Genomic DNA, 21,307 nt, shown 5'->3' on the forward strand with positions numbered 1-21,307 from the left:
TAGCTACAAAAAGAAAATCCAATTTTACTATCTAAGAAGCCAGCCATACTTCTCCAAGCTTTAATGGAGTAGTCATTAATTGCACCAAAGTGGATATGGCCCAGTCCTTTCAATACAGCACTATTGATTTACTCCTGCAGCACGAGTAGCCCACCAGATTTTGACATTGAAATATGATCTCCTTTAATGACGCCCTCTCTTGGTAATATCTTCCAGCTTTCTCTGTTATTCATTCTGGGATTTAGATTTAATTTGGATGCTGTTGTGTTGCACATACTTTTATTGTGCTCTGTTTACAAAATGATTCTTGCAATTAATTACAGTAATGAGATCATGGCTAAAAGACTCAGAGAATGCTGATTAGATAATTAATGATTGGTTGTTTTTTGTAGTATTTTATTGAATATATACTCCAGGCTGGTCTCTCCCCTTTCCTTTTTTGGTCTTTCTTGCCTGAGTTCTAATAGGTAATTGAATAAATGATTAGTGGGAAAGTAGATTACATGAATCATATTTAACCCCTCGGCACTTACACAGGAATCCAGAGTAATATAATGTGAGGAATATAAGAAATCAATTTCTTTGGTATTTTCATTGTAGTAATTACAGGCTGAAAATAGTTTTAAATCAGACATTAGTTCAAAATTGTGAAATAGGCTGGACCTGACATAAGAAGTCTCTCTGTAGAAGCAAGTGATGCTAAAATAGTTGCCTGCCAGCAAGAACAGAACTGATCATCCTGAAAAGGGGCTAGCCAGGACACAGCAGAGCTTGACCACACAAACTAGTGTGGCCAAGTTTACAGTCAAATGGCTGACCACGGGAAAAAAATTTCATTTCTGGGCCTGGAATGGAAAGAAAAGATCAGGTCACCCTTCCCTTGCTCTCAAGTAAGCTTCTGTGAAACCTTCAGCCATGCCAAAGGCCCATCCCCTCTTCAGGGCCAAGACATACCACAGGCAGTAACACTACTGCCATGAACTGGATGATGAACTGGTGCAGTCAAATTCCAGCCTGATCAAAAGCCACACATCCAAATGCCATTGACTCAATCTGGTTTGCTTTCAAAAGACTAGATTGACTAAAGTCACAAAAGTGAGCACTTTGTCTGTGCATATATTATGATACAGTCTAATTCAGATAACTCCCGTTGACTTCAACCTCAGCACTTACAAGAGTCAGACACACAGATCTCCAGTAGGAATACAGAAAATTAGGAACCTGTATCCATGCCAGTGAAGTAAAAGTACTCCCAGCTGCCTTCTCTTGATCAAGCCCCAGAGTATCTTGGTACACTTCAGACCTCACAGCAAAAACCAGCCTGTATTTAGATAATTGGTCAAACTCCACTTGCCAAAAACTAGCCAAAGGAAAGTGGCTGGGCAACCTTAACTACTGTCTTCTTGAAAAAGCAGAGCACACCTTTCCAGTTATTTGGCTTGTTTCTTTCTTCAAGTCTCAAATTTTTAATTAAAAAGGGTTTTTTTCAGAGTTTTGTTGAAGCATTTAGGTTTTCTTGAATAGCTGAAAAGCATAAGCAAGAAAAGCTATCACAGTTTACTTTCAGCCAACCAGATGAAATACAGAATAAGTCATCACAAGAGACTGGTAAGTTACATTTATTCATGGGGACAAAGGTCTAAAATAAAAGTTATGTTGTCAGAGGAGGAATTGTGGTAGTTCCCAAATATTCTGTAGAAAAAACATCAAGCCATGATCAATCTCCAACTGTCCCACAATGACTTCCATGTGATTTTTTAATGCCAATAAGCTCACATAGCATTCCCAGCAAAACACAAGACCAGACACAACATTTGAACTTGGTCCTGCAATTGCGGCTAGTTTCAACAAGGCCAAGTGCCAGGTGGTCCTGCTCTTTGGCCTCAACTATCCCAGGCATTGCTGCAGGCTTGAGCAGAGTGGCTGGAAAGTACTTTTCTGCCCAGCAGAAAAGTACCTGGATGGGCTGGTCGACAGCAGCTAAACATGAACATGAGCCAGCGTGTGTCCAGGTGGCCAAGAAGGCCAATGGCATCCTGGCTTGGATCAGCACTAGAGTGCCCAGCAGGACCAAGGCAGTGATTGTCCCTCTGTACTCGGCACTGGTGAGGCCACACCTTGAATCCTGTGTTCAGCTCTGGGCCTCTGACAACAAGGAGGACATTGAAGTGCTAGAGCTTACCCAGAGAAGGGCAATGGAGCTGGTGAAGGGTCTGGATCACAAGTCTGATGAGCAGCTGAGAGACCTGGGGTTGTTTAGCCTGGAGAAAAGAAAGCTCAGGGGGGACTTTCTCACTCTCTACAACTATCTGAAAGAATCTTGTAGCAAGGCATGGTCAGCCCCTTCTCCCAGGTAAGAAATGGGAAGACAAGGGAAAATGGCTTCAAGCTGCACCAGTGAAGGTTTTGATCGGCTGTTAGGGAAAATTTCTTCAAGGAAAGGGTGGTCAGGCATTGGAATCAGGCTGCCATGGGCAGCAGTGAAATCACAGTCTCTGGAGGTAGTCAGGAAAGTGTGGATGTGGCACTCAGGGACAAGTTTTAGTGGTGGACTCAGCAATGCTGTGTTAGTGATTAGACTCTATCTTAGATGTCTTTTCCAACCTTAACAATTCTGTGATTATTCCACTACTGAATCAAACTACCCAGATCACAGTATATGCCATGCAAACCTATTTTGAATACATTCTCACACTGATTTAATGAACAAAGGTAAATTATCCTACCTCCATATACTACCAAAGACACAGGCCTCCACAGATAAATTTCTGCAAGACAGACCTATTCACTCATGGACAAACAGGTTAAGCTATCAAATGCCCAAGGCACATAACTTTCTCATCATCCTCTTGTGTTTCTTCAGCTGTCAGCTCAGTAGCTTTCCAATGAAACACAGATATCTTACAATTCCTTTTCAGAAGAGAAATAAACTAGTAGGAGAAAAGTCAGCAAGATTTCTCTCCACCCACCATCAAAAAGAAACATTACTAAGTGGCTAGGAGAGCCATACATTTGAGGGAAGTTACATATTGCACACAGTTTTTTTCTACACAGCATGATTATAGATAATTAGCACACATGATTGCTAAGAACACAATTATAAGTCCCTGCATAGGACTGGACTTCGCAAGAATCCAATTCAAATCAGGGGGTATGAGGGTCACAATCTGTTCTGATTATATCATATGTTATAGATGCTTCCAATATGTTTAAGTTGAGGAACAGGATCGCTACTAATGCAACACAAGGTTTTTCATGAGCTTCAGAAGCTGGCTATCTTGGAGTAAAATCAAAGTCTAGCAACATTGGTGGTTTGGTGAGAATAGTTAACAACAGAGTTGTTTAAGATGTTTTTTGTTAACCCACATACAGCACCTAACACCTGATGAGTCATTGCCCTAAGGTATTAAGGGATTAACATCTACCTTGAATGAGAAAACGCATACAAAGGATTTGATTTTATTTTATTTATAACTGTCCTGCAGTTACACACCAGTCTGTGGCAGGCTGCTGGGCAGCTTGTCTGTACTCTAACCACATTTATCTTGTACTCCCACAAAGTAGTTTTTTGCATACAAGATTTGAATGCCTTCTGGAGTTCCCACCTAAGTGCTAGATCCTTGCAGCTTAACTCACCTGCTATTGAAGAAGGGGCAGTCAATAACTAACTCATGTAAGCACAAGTTAACTAGTGGGAGACAGCAAATGTTAGTTCAGACAGCAGATGTTAATTACAAAGCCTGAGAAGCCGAATTCACCCTAATCTTGTCAAGATAGAGGGGACAAGGATCATCTCAGAGACTGCTGAATCATCCCTCAAAGGACTATGCATGCCCAGGGAGAAAGGTGAAAAGTTCACTGCGAGGATGACTACTGGCCTTCATCAGAAAGACCCCCGAGGAAGAGGAGAGGCCTTCCTCAGCGCGACCACCAGGACACACAGCGCATGCGTGACCCATATGCTAATGACTTCCGAGAAATAATTTGTTTAACCACACCTGTCCCAAGGAATGTGATGAATATTCATAATTTAACCCTTAATACTGTGTTGTAGAGAGCACCAGGTGTGTGTGTTTGGAGGAGCGATCCCCACACACCCAGCGCCGAATAAAGCAAATACCCACTTCTCTGACTCTGTCTCTGAAGTGTCTCCTGGCCCGGTTGCGGCACGATTCACTATGACCTGAATGAACTGCACGGCAAGCCAGAATTACATTTAAGAAGTTTTATTTTGAAGTTTATGGGTACTCCTCCTTTCATAGAATACCTGCTTGCAAACTACCAGGGAAGCTACTGTAGAAGAGCGCTCCATCTCTGGCCCTTCATTCATACAATGACATTCAAAGAAGGCTGTTACAGTGCAGATACTGCAACACGTGTATCAATCAATGAGGCCCGTGGAAAATAAATATCTATGGACTGATTCTTGGTAGATGTTTCAGAGATGTTTATTCTCCAGCCACATGGCTGAGGATCTGCCAAGGAACTGAGGCAATCACGGGACCCGAGGGTCCTTGCCCATGCAGGGGAACACAAAACAACCAATGGGGAACGAGGCTGACCAGGGGTTGGGGAAACCCTGTGTCTCCCCCCCAGGGCCCCCATCCCAGGGCTACATGGCAGGGGGAGGGCCCCAACAGAAGGCAATTACTCCAGCATGGGTCCCTTCCATGGGATGCAATTCTTCAAGAACAGACTGCTCTGGCATGACTCCTCTGCAGGGTCACCAGTCCTGACACCAAACCTGCTCCAGCATGAGGCCCTCCCTCCATGGGGCCACAGGTCCTGCCAGGAGCCCTCTCCAGCATGGGCTTCCCATGGGGTAACAATCTCCTTTGAGCATCCACCTGCTCCACTGTGGACCTCCAAGGACACTGCTGCCTCACCACAGTCTTCCCCCCATGGGCTGCAGTGGAATTTCAGATCCAGTGCCTGGAGCACCTCCTGCTCCTCCTTCTTCATTGACCTGTGTGTCTGCAGGGCTGCTCCTCTCACGTGTTCTCAGTGCTCTCTCTGGCTGCATTTGCTGTTGCACAGGTATTTCCCCCCATTCTTAACTCTGTTATTCCAGAGGTTGTATCACCGGCACTGATGGGCTCAGCCTTGGCCAGCAGTGGGTCCATCTTGGAGCCAACTGGCATTAGCTCTATCAAACATGGGGGAAGCTGATACCCCCTTATCACAGGAGCCACCCCTGTAGCCCCGTCTACCACATAACCCAAGACACCTCCCACCCCTGAAACAGCCTGCTAGCTAAACCAAAGGCCAGTCACCTGCTCTAATTATAAGCCCAGTTCCTACGCTCTGGATGTCCCTGAACTGCCTACCACAGCACACATGATCCAGGCCTCCTGCTGTGAGTAAAGCTCAAAATAACTTTTAGTTCACCATATCTAGAATTCCAAATAGACAAAAAAGAAGTCCATTTAGTTATACCAGGAAGAAGATATTCTGTCTTTGGCTGATGAAGTCCCATATTTCACTGCAAGCAGTTTCAGTCAGTCTCCATGTTGGAAAACCCCATGGGTGTTTGGGTCAACCACTGACCAATTAGAGTGTCAGTCCAATGACTTGCCAAACTAATGATTGCCTCAGGCAAACATCCTAAGCTGAGGCCAACCTCTCCACTTCACTGAGAAGTATATTGTACAGTTAACCACAAGCACTGCAATTTCCCTCAAGTTGGAGTATATAGTTTGGGGAAAACCCATGAGCATTCTCACCATCTGAGATGAAAGTTGTTGAATATTTTGCCCTGAAGTCAGACTGCAAAGTGCTATAGAAGCAAGTGAAAAATCAGAAACTTGACAGGAGAAAATACTTGCAGCTAGTTCTTTTAAAAAGAACCCTGTACATCACAGACACCATAATAGCAACTTCTGTTCTTCCTAGTCATACAACAGGTAAGCCACACTCGTCCCACTTCCACAAAGCAGTTGAAAACACCTACCATACCTAGACACACACACCAACCTCAGTCATACTACTGCTTGACTACCTGCTTCTCCCTAGTTGCAGTCACACCACTTTGGTCCCTTGAAGGACAGTTAATGTAATATAAAAGCAGATGACGTAGAGCCAAACAGTCATATTAAACTGAAAAGCAGGACTTCAGTTGGAGGATACAATTTCCCACTCACATATGCCAAGTGGATGCACCGAGTTTGCATGACAAATATCACCTGATGAATTTTTTTATTTACTAGACATCTGAGATGGAAATCCTACTACTTTGCCCTTTTGTATGCTCAGGTCTAAATAGAAGATATTGACTTAGGTAGTAATTTACAGCAGGACTCAGACTTCACATTTGTAGGCTATGAGGCATTTCCATGGTCTGTGCCATGCCTGATGTGATGAGCTAGCTCCCAAATCAGTATTTCTTACTTTGATTAATAAGATACGAGGTAGATTTTAGCAGCATACTACAGGGATTAAATGCTTATTTTTTAATTATTTGCCTGTTGACAGACCACATTTATACTAGAAGATACAGCATTAGTATGAGGAAGAAAAAAAACTTGAATCCCTAGGACCAGTACAAAATGGTGAGACTGTAAAAATCAGCTGGCCACTACAGCTATATGCTAAAAGAACATTAATCAGTCAATTATTTTTTTCATTAGAGCAGCTTCTATAAAAGAGAAATGTTTCAGATACTAATTACTAATTTAAGAAATACTACAGAAACATTAACAAAAGGAAAGTAAAATTGCCAAAGGAAAACCCAGGCACGAATACAGTTTCTTGAAGTTAAACCCGTGAAGGAGTTGAGTTTTCCAGCATGAACAAGCGCTTCTAGTGAAGTGAAACTTTCCTCAGATGCTGCACATTACACAGGTAAAGGCACTAAAAATCATTTTTGAGATGTCCAATGTAGCTTCTATATGCTACCTTTTTAAATCCTTCAGGTAGATCCACGCTTGTCTTTTGCAAGCTTCAGAGACGTTTCCCATTAGGGAGGCCTTAATTTCAGTTCTAGATTCAACAGCTAAAGTGACAATAACCTTTCAGAAGTGCATGGCAGTTTCTTTCTGCGCCCTTCAGTCTCATTTAACATGAATATGTATAGTTAAGCAGAAAGAGTCCATCCTTACTGTCCTACAACCCACGTATCTCCTATTTACCATAGATGAGACAAATAGATTCATAAACCCTGCATTTGGTTAACAAAAGATTTTCCCTGTTAGGGAATTATGAGCCCCATCCTTCCCACATACATACCACTCATCCTCCTCATCCAGGAGCATATAACTCATGGAGCAGTTTAAAGCAATTACCAATTATTGTTAGCACAGCACAAATCTTTAGGGATTCTGGCAAGAAAGTACCTTATCACACGCACCACATAAAGGGAGCAAGGAATCAATCACTAGAGACATCCTCAAATACCTCTATACACATCTAGATGGAGAACTTGATATAAACAGATCAAAAACAGAATAAAATTAAGTGAAGGGGTTAAGTGTTATTGAACAGCCTCACAAAAATAGCATACTAGTAGCAAAAGAAAGCCATTCAGTTCCATGCAAATGTATCTCTAAGAAATCATTTCCACAATTTTTTTAGGAAAGAGCATATATGAAGTCTTGGTGGCAGCCCCTGCTTTACACCAGGAAAGCTAAAGTTGATATATGGACCATCAAAGATTTAAACAGTCCTTTCAGGCTCATAAGTATGACCACATGCATCTTAAGACTCCTTAGTTCTGCCATAAAACACCAGCTCACAAAAAGAACATGAATGAAGGCCCTGGGTCATATCATAACATGATAAACAGTCTGAATCACATCTCTGGAACTTTACAGGAGCAAAAACATACACCAATTAAGTTAATCACATCAAGCATCATCAACAGACCCCATTTCTTGTGCACCCACCAAGAACCAAGTCTCTTTCCTGTGGTTTCTTGCACATACTTAGTTTTACGCACCTGAAACAGCACCAAACGTCCACAATATTCTCCTCAGCATGAAGTTCTGCATAATCTTAAGCAGAAAAACAAACCTTGATCAATATATTAGCAGCTGTGGATAGAAGCTCCCTGCACTGAGCAGGCATATAGCTTTCACCTGTATCTAGCAGGCAAAGCTTAACTAACAATTAGGGTAACAATCAGACTGCCCAAGGAAGACACAAAGTTTTAACTAATTTTAAGTATTTTTCTGAAATGGCAATTGTTACAGGGAGTCCCAGAAGCCACCCTCTCCCCCTCTAGTGTCCCAGAGGAAAAAAAAAACACAAAACAACCTGTTACTTATTGGAAAAACACGTATCTCGAATTAAGAGGGGCTTGAGAAGAAAAAAACTGCAGTGCTACTTCTCGGGAATAAACTGAATAGAGAAAAAACATCTCTATTTACTAGAATATGAAAAAAAGGCTTCTTCAGCTTCCGAAACTGAGAATCCTTATTCTCCACTTTATGTTTTAAACATCTTCTAGTATCAGAGCTCACCTACACAGATGAGAAGCCCCAAGCTACTCATGAACAACAGCTGCTTATGGAAAACACCCAATTATTTTGTTGACAAAAAAGAAACCAAAGGGCTTATTAACACCATTTCCACCAACCCCAGACCTCTTGTAAAGGTCTCCCTACTGCCTAAAACCATAAAATAAATAAGATATTGTCTACTATTTATTACTTGGGTGCATGAAGGAGGCTCTTGCTTATTCCAAGAGAGTAGTAGAGTAGAAGGTGATTTGTTGCTATTTTTTTATTTAATGTTGGGGTAGGTTGCATTTGTTAGCTTTTTTAGTGTATTAAGGGGAAGTGCTGGTTTTGCAAGTCTTTGAATTTTGTTGACAATGGGATTTCAGCACTTCAATTTTACTCCTTTTGTTTCATTTATCTTGGATTAGTCCATAAAACAAAAGGCTGAAGTTGTTCACTCTTTCTTGTGGAAAAGGCATTGCAGGCATGTGGTTCAACTAGTACTGTAGTTTCATGGATGCGTCCCAAAGGTATGTTATGTTATGTTATGAACTGATATCAGCTTTTGATATATTATGGGTTATATATAATATGTTTAATTTTTCTAGCTGTTTTACTTACCTTTTTTTTAAATTCTCGCTTGTACCTCCAACAGGCTTACAGAAATCATTAGTAGCTTATTAAATATTCATAAAGTGAAATTTTTTTCAGAGGACTGTTTGGCTAAAACAAAAGTAAAAGCTTTCAAAACTGGTTTTCAAACTTAATCTCTGAAATATCTCGGTTACTTTAACGTTTCCTTTTATAATTCTAGTTTTCTAATTAAGAGTATTACAGAATGTATTGATTGAAATTTTAATGAAGGTTGGTATTTTCCAGTGTAGGGAAATCAACGGACAGGAAAGAAAAATTCTAAAACCTGGCTTTATTTGGCAGACTGTTGTTTTTAAAAACATAATTTTAATTATTTTCTTGAGGGTCTCTTAATTTTGTTTTAGTCTAGGTTTTAGTCTTAATGGTATTTTAAATTACTCAGATGAATTAATGATAATTAACTGGTGAAAAATTTTAGTACTATTTTAACATTCTGAAAGGATCAGTCTGAGTATCTCCAGATCTTTATGGGTAAGATGCAGATAACAATTTTGTACAAAAATCAGGACTTCTTTTATTACATTTGTGATTGCAAAGAGTGCTAGAGGAGGTTTAAGTTCAAGTAACAGCTTCCTGGTCTAGAACACATTTGCAGTGCAGTGCCGCTCAATTTCTAGTTTGACCAGAGTAACAGAACAGAAAAAGCTTTCAATAGCTAGTGATACATGTGATTTTTTATTTACAGTATTTCTGGTGCTTTGACACTTTAACATTAAATAGGACTTTTTTGGAATGCAAAAGGGAGAAGGACTGAATCTGTTTGGCAGCTGTTGGTTGACTCCCTTGTACTTGAACGAGAATCACACTTCTGATAGCCTAAAAATGATGATGCTTTTTCAAATTCTGTAACTTTAACCTGGTATGCCGGTGCAATGTGCTTTCCAGTTTGCTGGCAGCCTGTCTTGCTCAGAGTAGTTGTAAACAGTGATGCTGGTATTTTTATTGGCTAATTTTACAAGCTGGCATCTGCTGTCAGCAGCTTCATGTAAACATGCTCCTGCCACAGCATCTGTTCTGCTGCATATTGCCCTTACCTTAGCACTTGCATGGAGCTGGGGAGGCAATGATAAAGCTCTCATCTGTATTGAGAAACAGGAGCTGAATAAGACTTTCTCCTGGAACAGAGTTTCTAGAAACAGACTACTTGAGTCAATTCAAAGTCAATTCTAAATGGCTTTGAAACCTCTGCTTAGAGTCCAGCCCTGCTCAGCATGTGAGCAAGCACACACTTTCCTAATGTGAGGCCAGGAAATATGACAGCTATCAGAAGACTGGATTTCTCTACCAAATGAAAGATGAAGTTTTTTGTGAATGAAACTTGACTGAGATGACATGACTGAATTGCTAGCTGAATGCAATTAAACTAAGATTGATCTCGTGGAACCCAGCTATAACCTAGTCAGGTATGAGTGTCAGGAGAGAACAGATCCCAGTGAAAGCAGGGATTGTTGTTGAAATCCCAGTGGAAGCAGCACTGTTGTTCAAGGAGCTGGATATCTACACAGAGACAAACCTTTGTTCTCAATGGAAACAATAAAAGGTAACTATGACCTGCAGCTTGCCAGTAGATTCTCAAGCTATCTACTTATAGCAATGTATATTAGAAGACCAAAACAAATCAGTAGCAATGCCACAGAAAGTCCAGCTTGCTTTGGTCTCAGGACAAAGAACAGACCTAGGTAAAAGCTGAATAGTTGTATGCAATACAGTGTTATGACATAGTACCACGTTAAGTGACCTCATGCATCTTTTACTGTTTTTCTAGTGTAAACACAGCTCCTTTGAGTGTCTTGAAATTTTCTGTGCTTGCCACCATTAGCTTTTTTTCCAGCAGAGCACTAAGGGCTGGTTCAGATAGAGGTGTTAGAGAAAGAAAGAAATTAAGAAAGTCAGCATTGTATTTTTATTTGGAGGTGTTGAAGGGTTTGGGGTTTGGAAGTTTATGTAAGGTGTCGAATCAGTCCTAGGAAAAAGGTCAGTTGCAGATTGGTTGCAGCTGTATTGATGTATGAATGCGGCCTAGGAAGTAGGAGTCTTTTCTCCCATGTTCAACAGTACCCAAGTGAGATCCTATGGCTGGTATAGCTCTCCTGTCATTTTTTTACACTCAGTGTTTTTTTCTGCCTCCAAGGCTTGTGAAATGGTAAAACCCAAATACTGAAAAAGTAGCTACTTTTCTAAAAACAAACTACACCTGTTCCATTCTCCTGGAGGTGTGGGGATACCTGCAGCATCCTCTTCTCTATATATGTGACACAATGTGAGTGTGCTTCTGGATTTGGGGCTAGCTCAGACCCAGAGCAGGTATCTACTGCAGAGGTGCCCAGCTCCTGGGGTGGTGGTTGTGAAAAGAGTTAATGGGATGGAGTTTGCTGTAAACAAAATGGGGAGAGCTTGGTATGGAAGAAATCAATATGCAACACCCACCAGCAACAAAGCAGCAGAGAACAGAGATTTAGCTGCTACACTGTGCACAGAATTTTAGTATATATTCATCCTTTGTGCAGATGCTTGTGCTGGCCAATAATGCTGGGATAATGACTGGTGCAAATCCCTCTAGCTCTGAGGTGCTTATATTTTCTATATAATTGTCATTTGGTTTGGGGACTTGACCAGAAAGGAGGGGCTGTGGATTTGATGCTTCCCTCAAAACACGGAAAAAGGCTTATCTAGTGTTGAAATGTTTGTTTGGAATAATTGTATTTGAATTGGTTCAGAAATATGAAATGTAAATGGTCAGCTAGTTAGGTTAGCAAGACAGAGAGGTAGATTTGCATATCCTCCTGACTGGACTCCTTCATTTCCTGTAAATGCTTATTTATCTTTCTATTCTGTGGACAGAGTCACATTTGTCACTTAAAATAAGACAAGCTAACTTGTCATACTTAAACACAGCTTGCTTGTTGGTGTCAAAGTGTTTCTGAGCGTGTGCAGAAACAGCAAGAAGCTCTCAAAGATATTATGTTATTTTTAAATTTAATGTTATATTGAGATGTGTAAGGGGTCTGGGTACTGTGAATACAAAATGGAAGTGAATATACTGGTTCTCGATTCAACTTCTTTAAATACACTTGTCCTGCAAAGGACAATGTGTGTCTGAGATGGGACATGTTTTGAGATGGCTTTTGTTCAGTGAGTAATTCTTGGATATGGATAAGGCATTGACCTCACTAAGGGTGAGTTCTCCGTAAATCTTTATGTAAATGGCCTGATACTGACTTCTGCTCACTTCCCTATGTCTAAAGACTTGACTGTCTAAGTGAGCTATGCAATCAGTGCATCTGTAATTGTTTTATTAAAGTTTAAATGTTTATACCAGGCTCAGTATTTCCTGAAGTAAATGTCTTTTGGTGACTATGGCACTCTGGGTAAAATGTCTATTATGTGCCCTAGACCAGAGACGCATTATAAATTCACATTACGAAGTATTGTGCTCTAGGCTATAGCTGTAATCTGATTGCCACTCCTTTCTCAGCTTGCTGTGCATGTGTCCCATCTCCTTCACCTCCTGATTGAATGAAATTGTAATCACCTACTCTTCTGTTTAGCTGGGGGCAGAATGGGAGGCAGCCAGAAGTGTCTGGGACAGCAAATGTAGGGTGAACTGAGTGGAGATTGAGCAAAGGTGCCACAGCCCAGATCCCACAAGAGACAGAAAGGGGAGTAATGTTTAGAGAGCAAGGAGAAGAAGCAGCTATAAAAGAGAAATAACAGGAAATAAGCTGCCAGTTCTCATTTATAGGTATGTCATTATGCATGGTGTATTTACACCTCATTACTGTCCAGTACACTGGTAATACCTCAGTGAAATCTGTGAGGAATACAAACATTGTCTGAGCATGCAGAGATGATGTGAGAAAAGCCAATGTCCTACTGAAATTTGACCTAGCAAGGGATATCAGAGGTAATGAGAAGGAGCTGGGTGACAAGTAGGGATGGTTATCTTGAAAGGTAGTCATGCTTGAAAGAGGAAGCAAAGGGTGCGTGGCAAGGGAAGTGTGGACTCACAAGAATATGGAGGTGAATTGAGGCACACCAGTGATTGCAAGCATTGTATTTGGCTTGTCTGGTCTCCAGGACACTGCTTAGAATCACAGAATATCCTGAGCTGGAAGGGACCCACAAGGATCATTCAAGTCCAACCCCTGGCCCTTATTGAAGACTACTTTGGGAGCAGGAAGGTTGGTTTGCAAGCTGCAGTGCCAGCTACAGGTTAAGCTCAGGGTGGTAGGAGCCCCAGGCAAGAGGTCCTGAGCTGGTGCTGACCCTTTGCATAACAAAGAGCACAGGGACCTGTGGCTCAGCCAGGTGGCCGGACACTCAGAGACACAGCAGGAGCTGGTGTCCGAGGAGGAAGAGACTGTAAGGGTATAAAAGCCCAGGGGTTCCATTGTTCCTCCTCTTTGGAGGCACCAGCTCCAGGTATTTCTGTGTTACTGAGCCATGAGTAAGTGGCTTTATGGAACGAGACATCTGAGACTCTGCTCTGGGAAACCTGGGGTCAAACTAGTGAGGAAACCTGGTCTGACACTGTGTGAGTGGGGTGTGCAGGGAGTCAAGTGGGGCACCTGTTGGGTCACTGGAGCCACACACTGTGAAGGGGTTTCAGTTCCAGTACTTAAAATCTCTGGTAGTGGGAGTGTGACTAACAGAGTCCCATGAATAGTCAGACAGGAAAGTTTCCTTAACCCCCTGCACAGGACAATCCCAAGAATCACACCACATGCCTGACAGAGTTGTCTACACTTGCTGCTGTGACCACATTTCTGGGGAGATGTTCCAGTGGCCAACCACCCTTTGGGTGAAGAACCTTTGCCTAACATCTAACCTAAGCCTTCCCTGACAATTTCACGCCTTCCCTCGTGTCCTGTCACTGGTCACCAGAGAGAAAAGTTCAGTGCCCGGCTTGTTAAACTACATTGACAACAAATATTAACGAAAAAATGCTACTGGAATAGTCATGGCACAAGAGCCAGGCTGGCTGATGATCCCTTTCAGCCTCACTTCAGGTCTAATGCTGACCCTTTACAGCACACGTATTTTAACAGGATATTATTTGCATCTCATCTTGAGACCCTGTCATTGAGCGTTGAGAAAAGGGTTATTGTCAGCTGAGAAATAGCTTCCCTGGGATCACTCAGGGTGTCTGTGTTGGAAGCAAAGCTTATATCAATGCACCTGAGTCTTATAGCTTGATTGTAATACTACCTAATTGCTCCACCTCTTCTGGTGTGGACACTTCATCTTGTAATGGGCTAAGTCTGTCTGGAAGACTTGGTCCTTTATGGTAGGTAAACACTCAATTTGGGAAGTTCATGTATGAAAGTTGACTGCTGGATTTCTTTCCTTTTCTTTCCATTTCTAAAAATCTAGCACAGGTAAGCACTTTTGAGTAGTATTTTGTTTGTAATTCTTGGATGGGATAAGGAAAGAAACACTGAAAGCTAAGAGTGACAGGACGAAACACATGGTATGTTACTGTGCAATATTTGTGTCAGAATTTGTCACACGAAGGAGTCTGTCCCAGAAAGGTGCCATTGATCCTACTTTATCATTCTGTTGTTTAAAAATCACTCAACAAAGCACATGCCAGAAAATTATTTATACTTACTGAAGTACTTCTCTGAGTAGACACTGGAGTTTTGTAAGTATTTCTGAGTTTGGAATGGAAGACTTACCTAAAGGCACAACTTGAACACTGCAAAGGAAGGAGAGAAATAAATATGCTCCTGCATTTCAAAAACAGTTGCAATTAACTGATGGAAAGGACTCAAAGACTATAGCTGTGATTCAGATGGCATCTCCGAAGAACACAAATGAGTGTGTTGGCAGCTGAAATTGCTAACCATTTGCAAGTATTTGAGCTATGATGTGATTGACAATGATGTGATTTATTTAGGAAATCCTTAGGGTTAGATTGAAATAGAGAAGTCAGTATCAAACAGCTCTGCTTGGAGGAGCGGGGTGAGATGAAAAGGATTTGCTTTCCTCAAAAAAGAGGAAAAGAGACACAGTTGGCCTCGATGTGGAATGCATGGCAGTAGCTCAAGCTAACTAAACTAGTCTGTCTATAATCAAAGGAATTCAGGGTAGCCGTCCAGCCTGCTCTTAGAAATTAAAGAAGGCATTATTGACCTTATGAAATATAGTTCAGAAAGGAACTGAGTTCTGGACAGTACTGTATGCAGGAGATTAATGTAGCTCACTATTAAATGATATACTGATTTTCATCATCATATCCATTATTGTATTTGTACCTTGAAAGAATGTGCATTTAATGAGTGAAGTGCTGAATGTGAACCCTACAGTAATGTCTACATTGGATAGCATAGATCCTGATCGAAAATGACATGCTGGAAAAGGAAAAGTGAGAATGAAAAGCAAATGGATGCTCTAATAGCTTTTCAACTTGATTCAGGTCTGCCACACACCTTCTGTGTGACCTTGAGCAAGTTACTCAAGGGCTAGACTTTCACAGAGCACTTCAGTACTTGCAAACGTACCCAAGTCACTGGCACAAGCTTGTGCAGTGTTCCTTTTAAAATCTGCTGATTCTTATTCTGATAGAAGAATAAGATAATTTCATAAGAATTTAGAAAACATTGTTCCTGATCTAGACAAGCCATAATCAATTCAGTAATGTTTATCTGAATCCTTAACATTTCCTTTGTTTCTGTCTATCGGTGCGGGAGTAGTAATGCTCCTCTTCCTCACAGGAAGACTGGCTCAAGAGTGTGAGGTGCAGAGCTACTGCAGTTAGTGGATGCATGTAAATAGGTTATGATGAGAAATGTGGAAGCAAGTCCATTATTAAATTTATACAGGGCTAACAGTGTAATCAAATTAGCCTTTGCACTTTCTCCTGTGCTCCACTTTCTGCATTAGAAAATCTCCATAAATCTCTGCAAAGCCATTTCATTTGTTCCCTTTAATGCTCTCCTCTGGTGTGATGCAAAGAAACACCTCAATACTTGCTAAGTAGCGGGTGGGCTGCAAGTAGTGCCAGCTGTGTCTGCTCCTCTTGGTGCTCACAAGTGTGTACTTCCATATCTGACCTGGATTATTTTGCTGACCAGTCTAATCCACACTGGCATGTGAAGTGATATATACACTGTCCCCTCCAGGACAGAACATTCCTCTGCCTGCAGTGGTTTGCTACCACCTGGGATCTGGCTCCATGGGGGTCACTATAAGGCAGTGAGAGGGAAGCAGTGACACAGCACTTGCAAAGGGGAGAGTGTGCTGCCAGGTCACAGGCTTTTGGAAGAACTCTTATCAGGACCGAGGGCTGGTGATGAAGCACTCCATAAGAAAATGCCAGGCTGAAATGTCATGCTTTCTGCAAGCCTTTTCTGACTGAAACAAATATTCACATGTTTTTCCCATGTATTTTCATGGGTTTGGATCTAATTTCAGGCTGTAAATGAAGTGAGCAGATTTTCCTCAGTGCACAGTTGCCAACAGCTCCTGTGTCTTGTGGGGGTGGCAAAAGATAAATTGGTGCTGAGACCATACAAGTGACTGGGTTGTGAACTTGCACAGGCAATGCTTTATTTACCACTTGCTCATTTTTCTTCATGCAAATTACCAGTTCGTTGGTGAACATCTTTCTCCGCAGTGCAGTGTGAAGATTTCAGCAGCCCGAGGGGTACAGTCACTGACATACCTCCTCTGGCCAAGCGGTGGCCCACCTGCACTGGCTCTTGCAACATCCCTGTCCCGGCTGGCTCCTGGCACTATTTGTCTGTTGTCCACTGGGGCTCTGACTATTGCTTTCTGCAGCCCGACACAGGCTGCTGTGGTGTGTGTTGAACAACAGCCATTTTGTGTTCAAATTGTAGTTGCAGTCGTGGTACTAATCCAAATATATCTACTATGCAAAGCTGCTTAGCTGCTCCTGGATTGCTTTTTCCTTTAATATGCATCTAGTTTTTGAACAGAAGGTAATTCTTCTGTTTCAAAGGGCTTGTGGGGAAAAACAAAAAACCAAATTACTAAATTTCATTAGGGTATTCCTTAAAGGTGTCATCTTCTCTGACTCTTGAAAGAAAAGGACTTTTCAAAGGAAAATGGAAATGCTTATACGCCTAACTAATTAAACAGTTTGCCGCATTACAGTGGGTCTTCTATTCCATTATTGCAAAGAAGACATGGCTTTAGTGGGACTGTTTACACTTAAATTTAAAGTATGAAATTGAATCTTTTCTCAGATGAAGGCCCTGTTGAATATGGAGATACAATAAGTATTTTGCCCTTACACTTCAGTAAAGGATAATGATATAGGGAATAGATTCAGCTGGCAGTTTTTGGTTGCTGAAATAATCTGAAGGATAGACTAATTTCTTTTTCAAGCGTGTCCTGTTGATGATAGGATAAACAGCACGCTAATGAAATGAATTGGCAATGCAGAATTAGAAGCCAGTCAGAACACAGAAATTATATGAAGGGAACTACCTACACAGGAGAGAAATTAATCTTGGAAAAATGAGCTTTTGCATATCTAAGTGAAATAATCTGAAATGCACTAACTCCAAAGATGTCTGGTTTAATAAATAGTTTTAAATATGTGTAATAGCTGACAGCAAATTAGATATGAAGTGGCAAGTTACAGAGGGCAAAGCTGTCATTTCAGTTTCAGACACTATATTCAAAATCATTTTAGAGACAGTTGTTTATTATGGCACTAGTATGATTACATTTCTGAGCAAAATGTTGCGATGGAGATGTTGGGAAGACTGGAGGGACTTTGTAGTATAACAGAATTACTATCACTCTATAGGAATGACTCATGAGAAAAAGATATAAAGGATGAAATATAGATCTTAACTGAGTGATGATTAAGAGGGAATGCTCTTTGCATAGGTGAAAAGGCACAAATATAAGGGGTGGGAAAAAGTTAATGAGATGCAGGAAGAAAAATATGAAACTAAGACAAAATACAAGCTGGATATGGGGAGAAATTGCATGATTCTGCAGTGGTTTAGGTTCCTGAATAGTTTGCCAGGTGACCAACCCCTTGTGATTTCTACAGTGAATTTGCTCAAGGCAATAGAAGATATACTCTTTGATGGGAGATAGGGAGGGATCCCATCAGATTGTCCAGCTTCTCTCTGATTACCCATCAAGGCTACCTGGGATGCTGCAGCACTTTGCTAGAATTTCTATCCTCTCTTTAAGAGCCTGCTGGGTGCACTGATGAGGCAAAAGCCAGGGGGGAGTTGCCTGCTGCAGATTGCTAATAAGATTGGTGGCAAAACCAGGAGGAGAGTTTTAGAAGACTGAGCCCCCACCAGATAGGATTCACCTACAGGTGCATAAAATTGCAATACCCTGCATTTGGGAACAAGGCAATAGCCCCTTTAAAAGGCAGTATTTACTTTTTTATCAGTACTCAATGATGTCCAGTGAGATGAGGTGGGATACTCTTCCTGTGCTACAGCCAGGGTGGGGAACAAAACAAATGTTGTGGACCGGGAGCTTGTTTCCTGTAGGAAAAAAAGAGGCAGCTAGGATGAAACCTAGAGCGTGGTGGCTATTCTTAAATAGCTTATGAATCATATGAAGCTCATCTCAGTGTTTCCTAGAAAATTAAGATGTCACTAACATATCATCTGAAATGCCTCTAAATTATAAGTCTGGCAGTCCAAACAGCAGTTAGTGACTGTCATACAGCATTGGAAATCGGGAGCACACAACAATTTGATTCTGTTAAGAGACTTAAGGCTGCTACAGCAGCCTTGCCCCTCGGCCAGCAGAGGTGCCCATCCAGCTTGGAATTCTACTTGTTCTTTGCCATCTGATCCTTTTTACTATGCTGGCAAGGCGCTGTTTCTGATGTCTTTTTTTTTTTTTTTTCCCCTGCATTGCCCGGATTTCTGGATGGCAAAACTTACCATTGCTTTTACAGATGGCAATGCCGTAGAAATTACTATACCACATTGCGCCTCTACCCTCCTTAATCTGATGCAGGGCTGGAGTCAAACATTCTCAGCTGTGATTTATTCCAGCTGAGGATGCAGTCGTGTGCCTTTTTAGAGGGGTGATGTGATAGCCAACCTCAGTGCTTTTTGAACTTCGGACTAGGAGGGTATTCAAATAGTGAAGATCTGGGGCAGTTCTGTGAAGAGATGTATGCCACACTTTACATCTGGCTGGCAACTCTATTGTAACAAGTAACAGTCCTTGCCTTGTCCTCCTGGTGGCAGTAAAAATGTTGAATAGCTTGAGGTAGAAAATCCTCTTGTAACAGGAGCAAACTCTTTTGAGAATAACATGCATGAACAGCTTAGGACAATGTTTATGGAAATAGCAGGGGGTTTTGTGTGGTGCAAAGACACAGAGAAACACACTGTCCAGCTAATAAGGAACAAAAGATGAGCAATAGCAGTGTAGGGAGCTATGTCATCTGCAGTTCCCCTGTTGAAAACTACTTGACTTCTTCAAACTGGCTTTGGGGATTGTGTATTTTTAATTGCAACTTGCTTGGAACCCTAGTCCTGAACGTTGCACCTTGGGAAGAGAGCGAGCCTTTTGCAGGTGCTCAACCTTTGGTTAATCTTTTGATAATATAAATCAAGGGGTGAAATGGAAGAGGCAGCACAAGGTGAGCAGGGCTCTGGTTAACCTTGACTTGCTGCTTATGCACCTACAAGGGTGGGTTTTGTCTTCATTGGCTTACTGGAAGAAGTTTCCTCAAGGGATGAGCCGATGCAAGTGAATAAACCTCCAGGAATTAATTTCTTTTGGGGATTATTTTTTTTAGCGAGATGGCCTGGGTGATAGCTAGGATTCTGAGAGGTAAAAGCACCTCAGTGAAGAAGTGTTTGGACAATGCTCTCAGGCACATGGTGTGATTTTTGGTGATGGTCCTGTGCAGGGTCAGGAGTTGGACTTGATGATCCTTGTGTGCCTCTTCCAACCCAGCGTATTCTGTGATTTTATAAGACTAGCTGTGCTGGATTCAAAGCTGTGCTCTGGTGGTGGCTTGGGGTAAAATACACCTGAAACTCATCTTTGTATCGGCTCCATTACGGAGTTTGTGGCATTTTTGCTTACCTGGCCGGGGGTGAGCCTTCCTCTCAGGCTTGCGAGCCTTGTGAGACCGCGGCTTCCCCGGCTCTGGGCTGGGTGTGTGCGTGTGTAGGTTTTGGCACCGCGACCCGTGGCTGCTGCAGGGAGATGTGGTGCTCCCCGTCCCCCTCTGAGCGGGCTCGAGGAGAGCCTCGCAGGGACAGCGCTGCCGCCCGCTCCCTCCCGCGGGCATCGCGGTGCTGCCACGGGTTTCCCTCAGGGCGGACACTTCCAGTACGCTGCCCGCTGCTCCCCGGGCTCCGGGAGGCGCGGGGGGCGCCGTCCCCCGCACACGGTGGCGACGGCGGCGGGTCCGCCCCGTCGGGGGCGTCTCCGCGGCGGCGCGGGGCCACCTCCCCATCCCCGCCCCCTGCATCCCCAGTCGCGGCGGCGGCTGGACGGGAGAGGACCGGGTCCCTCCGCGCTGCCAGCCCGCCCCGTCCCGTCCTGAGCCAACCCGAGCGGACAGCGCTGGGGGGGAGCCGCCGCCCCATGCGCTGAGCGGCGGCGGGATGGGGCCGCGGGGCACCGGCGGCTGGGCCGGCCGCGCCGGGGCGCCGGCTCCCGGTCGGACGTGCCTCCTGCCGCTGCTGCTGTGCGCCGCGCTCCGGAGCCTGCGGGCCAGCCCCGGCAGCGAGGGTGAGCGGGGACGGGGCGGCCGGGCCGTCGGGGCAGCGCCCACCCGGGAGGGTGGCTGCCCGGCGGTGCGGGACTTCAGAGTCGGCTGATTCAATTTTGGGACGTTCTGGGGGAGGTGGAGACGGGAAGGCGGATCCCGCGCCGGGGATGCGGGTGGCACTGCCGATGGGGCAGGGGGCTGCCGGCGAAGGGAGGCGGCGGTGGCCGCGGGCGGCAGCGCTGCACGGCGCGCGGGCAGGCTGGCACGGGTGGGTGTGCACAGATGCCTTGGCACGGGCGCGTTTGGCTTGGCAGCGGGTGTTCCCTTCTTGCGGGGGGATGGATGAGTGTGCGGTGTGGGTGCCTTTGCGCGGGTGGGTGTGCACGGCGGTGCCTGCTCGCCGTGTGCCCCGGGAGTCGCACAGGTGCATTGGCGGAGGGGCTGCGGCGCTGGAACGGGGAGTTCGCACGGGGCAGGGGGTCTGGCGGGGCGGGCCGGGACTCGGCGGGGCAGGGGAGGATCCCGGTGG

The 21,307-nt window shown here is 43.5% G+C and overlaps 1 protein-coding gene across 16 annotated transcripts in view; it reads left to right on the forward strand.

Annotated features, from left to right (window-relative positions):
- The first annotated feature begins 8,578 nt into the window (after positions 1-8,578).
- EPHA5 (EPH receptor A5) overlaps positions 8,579-21,307 on the forward strand; it is a 208,324-nt gene continuing 195,595 nt past the window's right edge. For 10 of the 16 annotated variants that reach the window (XM_069013417.1, XM_069013422.1, XM_069013418.1 and 7 more), the window contains exon 1: positions 20,575-20,798. In XM_069013417.1, coding sequence (XP_068869518.1) covers positions 20,672-20,798 — 127 coding nt within the window. In that variant the 5' untranslated portion in view covers positions 20,575-20,671. Of the gene's footprint in view, positions 8,700-8,878; positions 8,966-14,348; positions 14,377-19,196; positions 19,219-19,619; positions 19,693-20,574; positions 20,799-21,307 lie in introns of those variants that run through there. The other 6 variants (XM_069013426.1, XM_069013425.1, XM_069013428.1 and 3 more) reach the window with 6 other exon arrangements.

Source organism: Aphelocoma coerulescens, chromosome 4, assembly GCF_041296385.1.
Source record: "Aphelocoma coerulescens isolate FSJ_1873_10779 chromosome 4, UR_Acoe_1.0, whole genome shotgun sequence".
Lineage (NCBI taxonomy): Eukaryota > Metazoa > Chordata > Aves > Passeriformes > Corvidae > Aphelocoma > Aphelocoma coerulescens.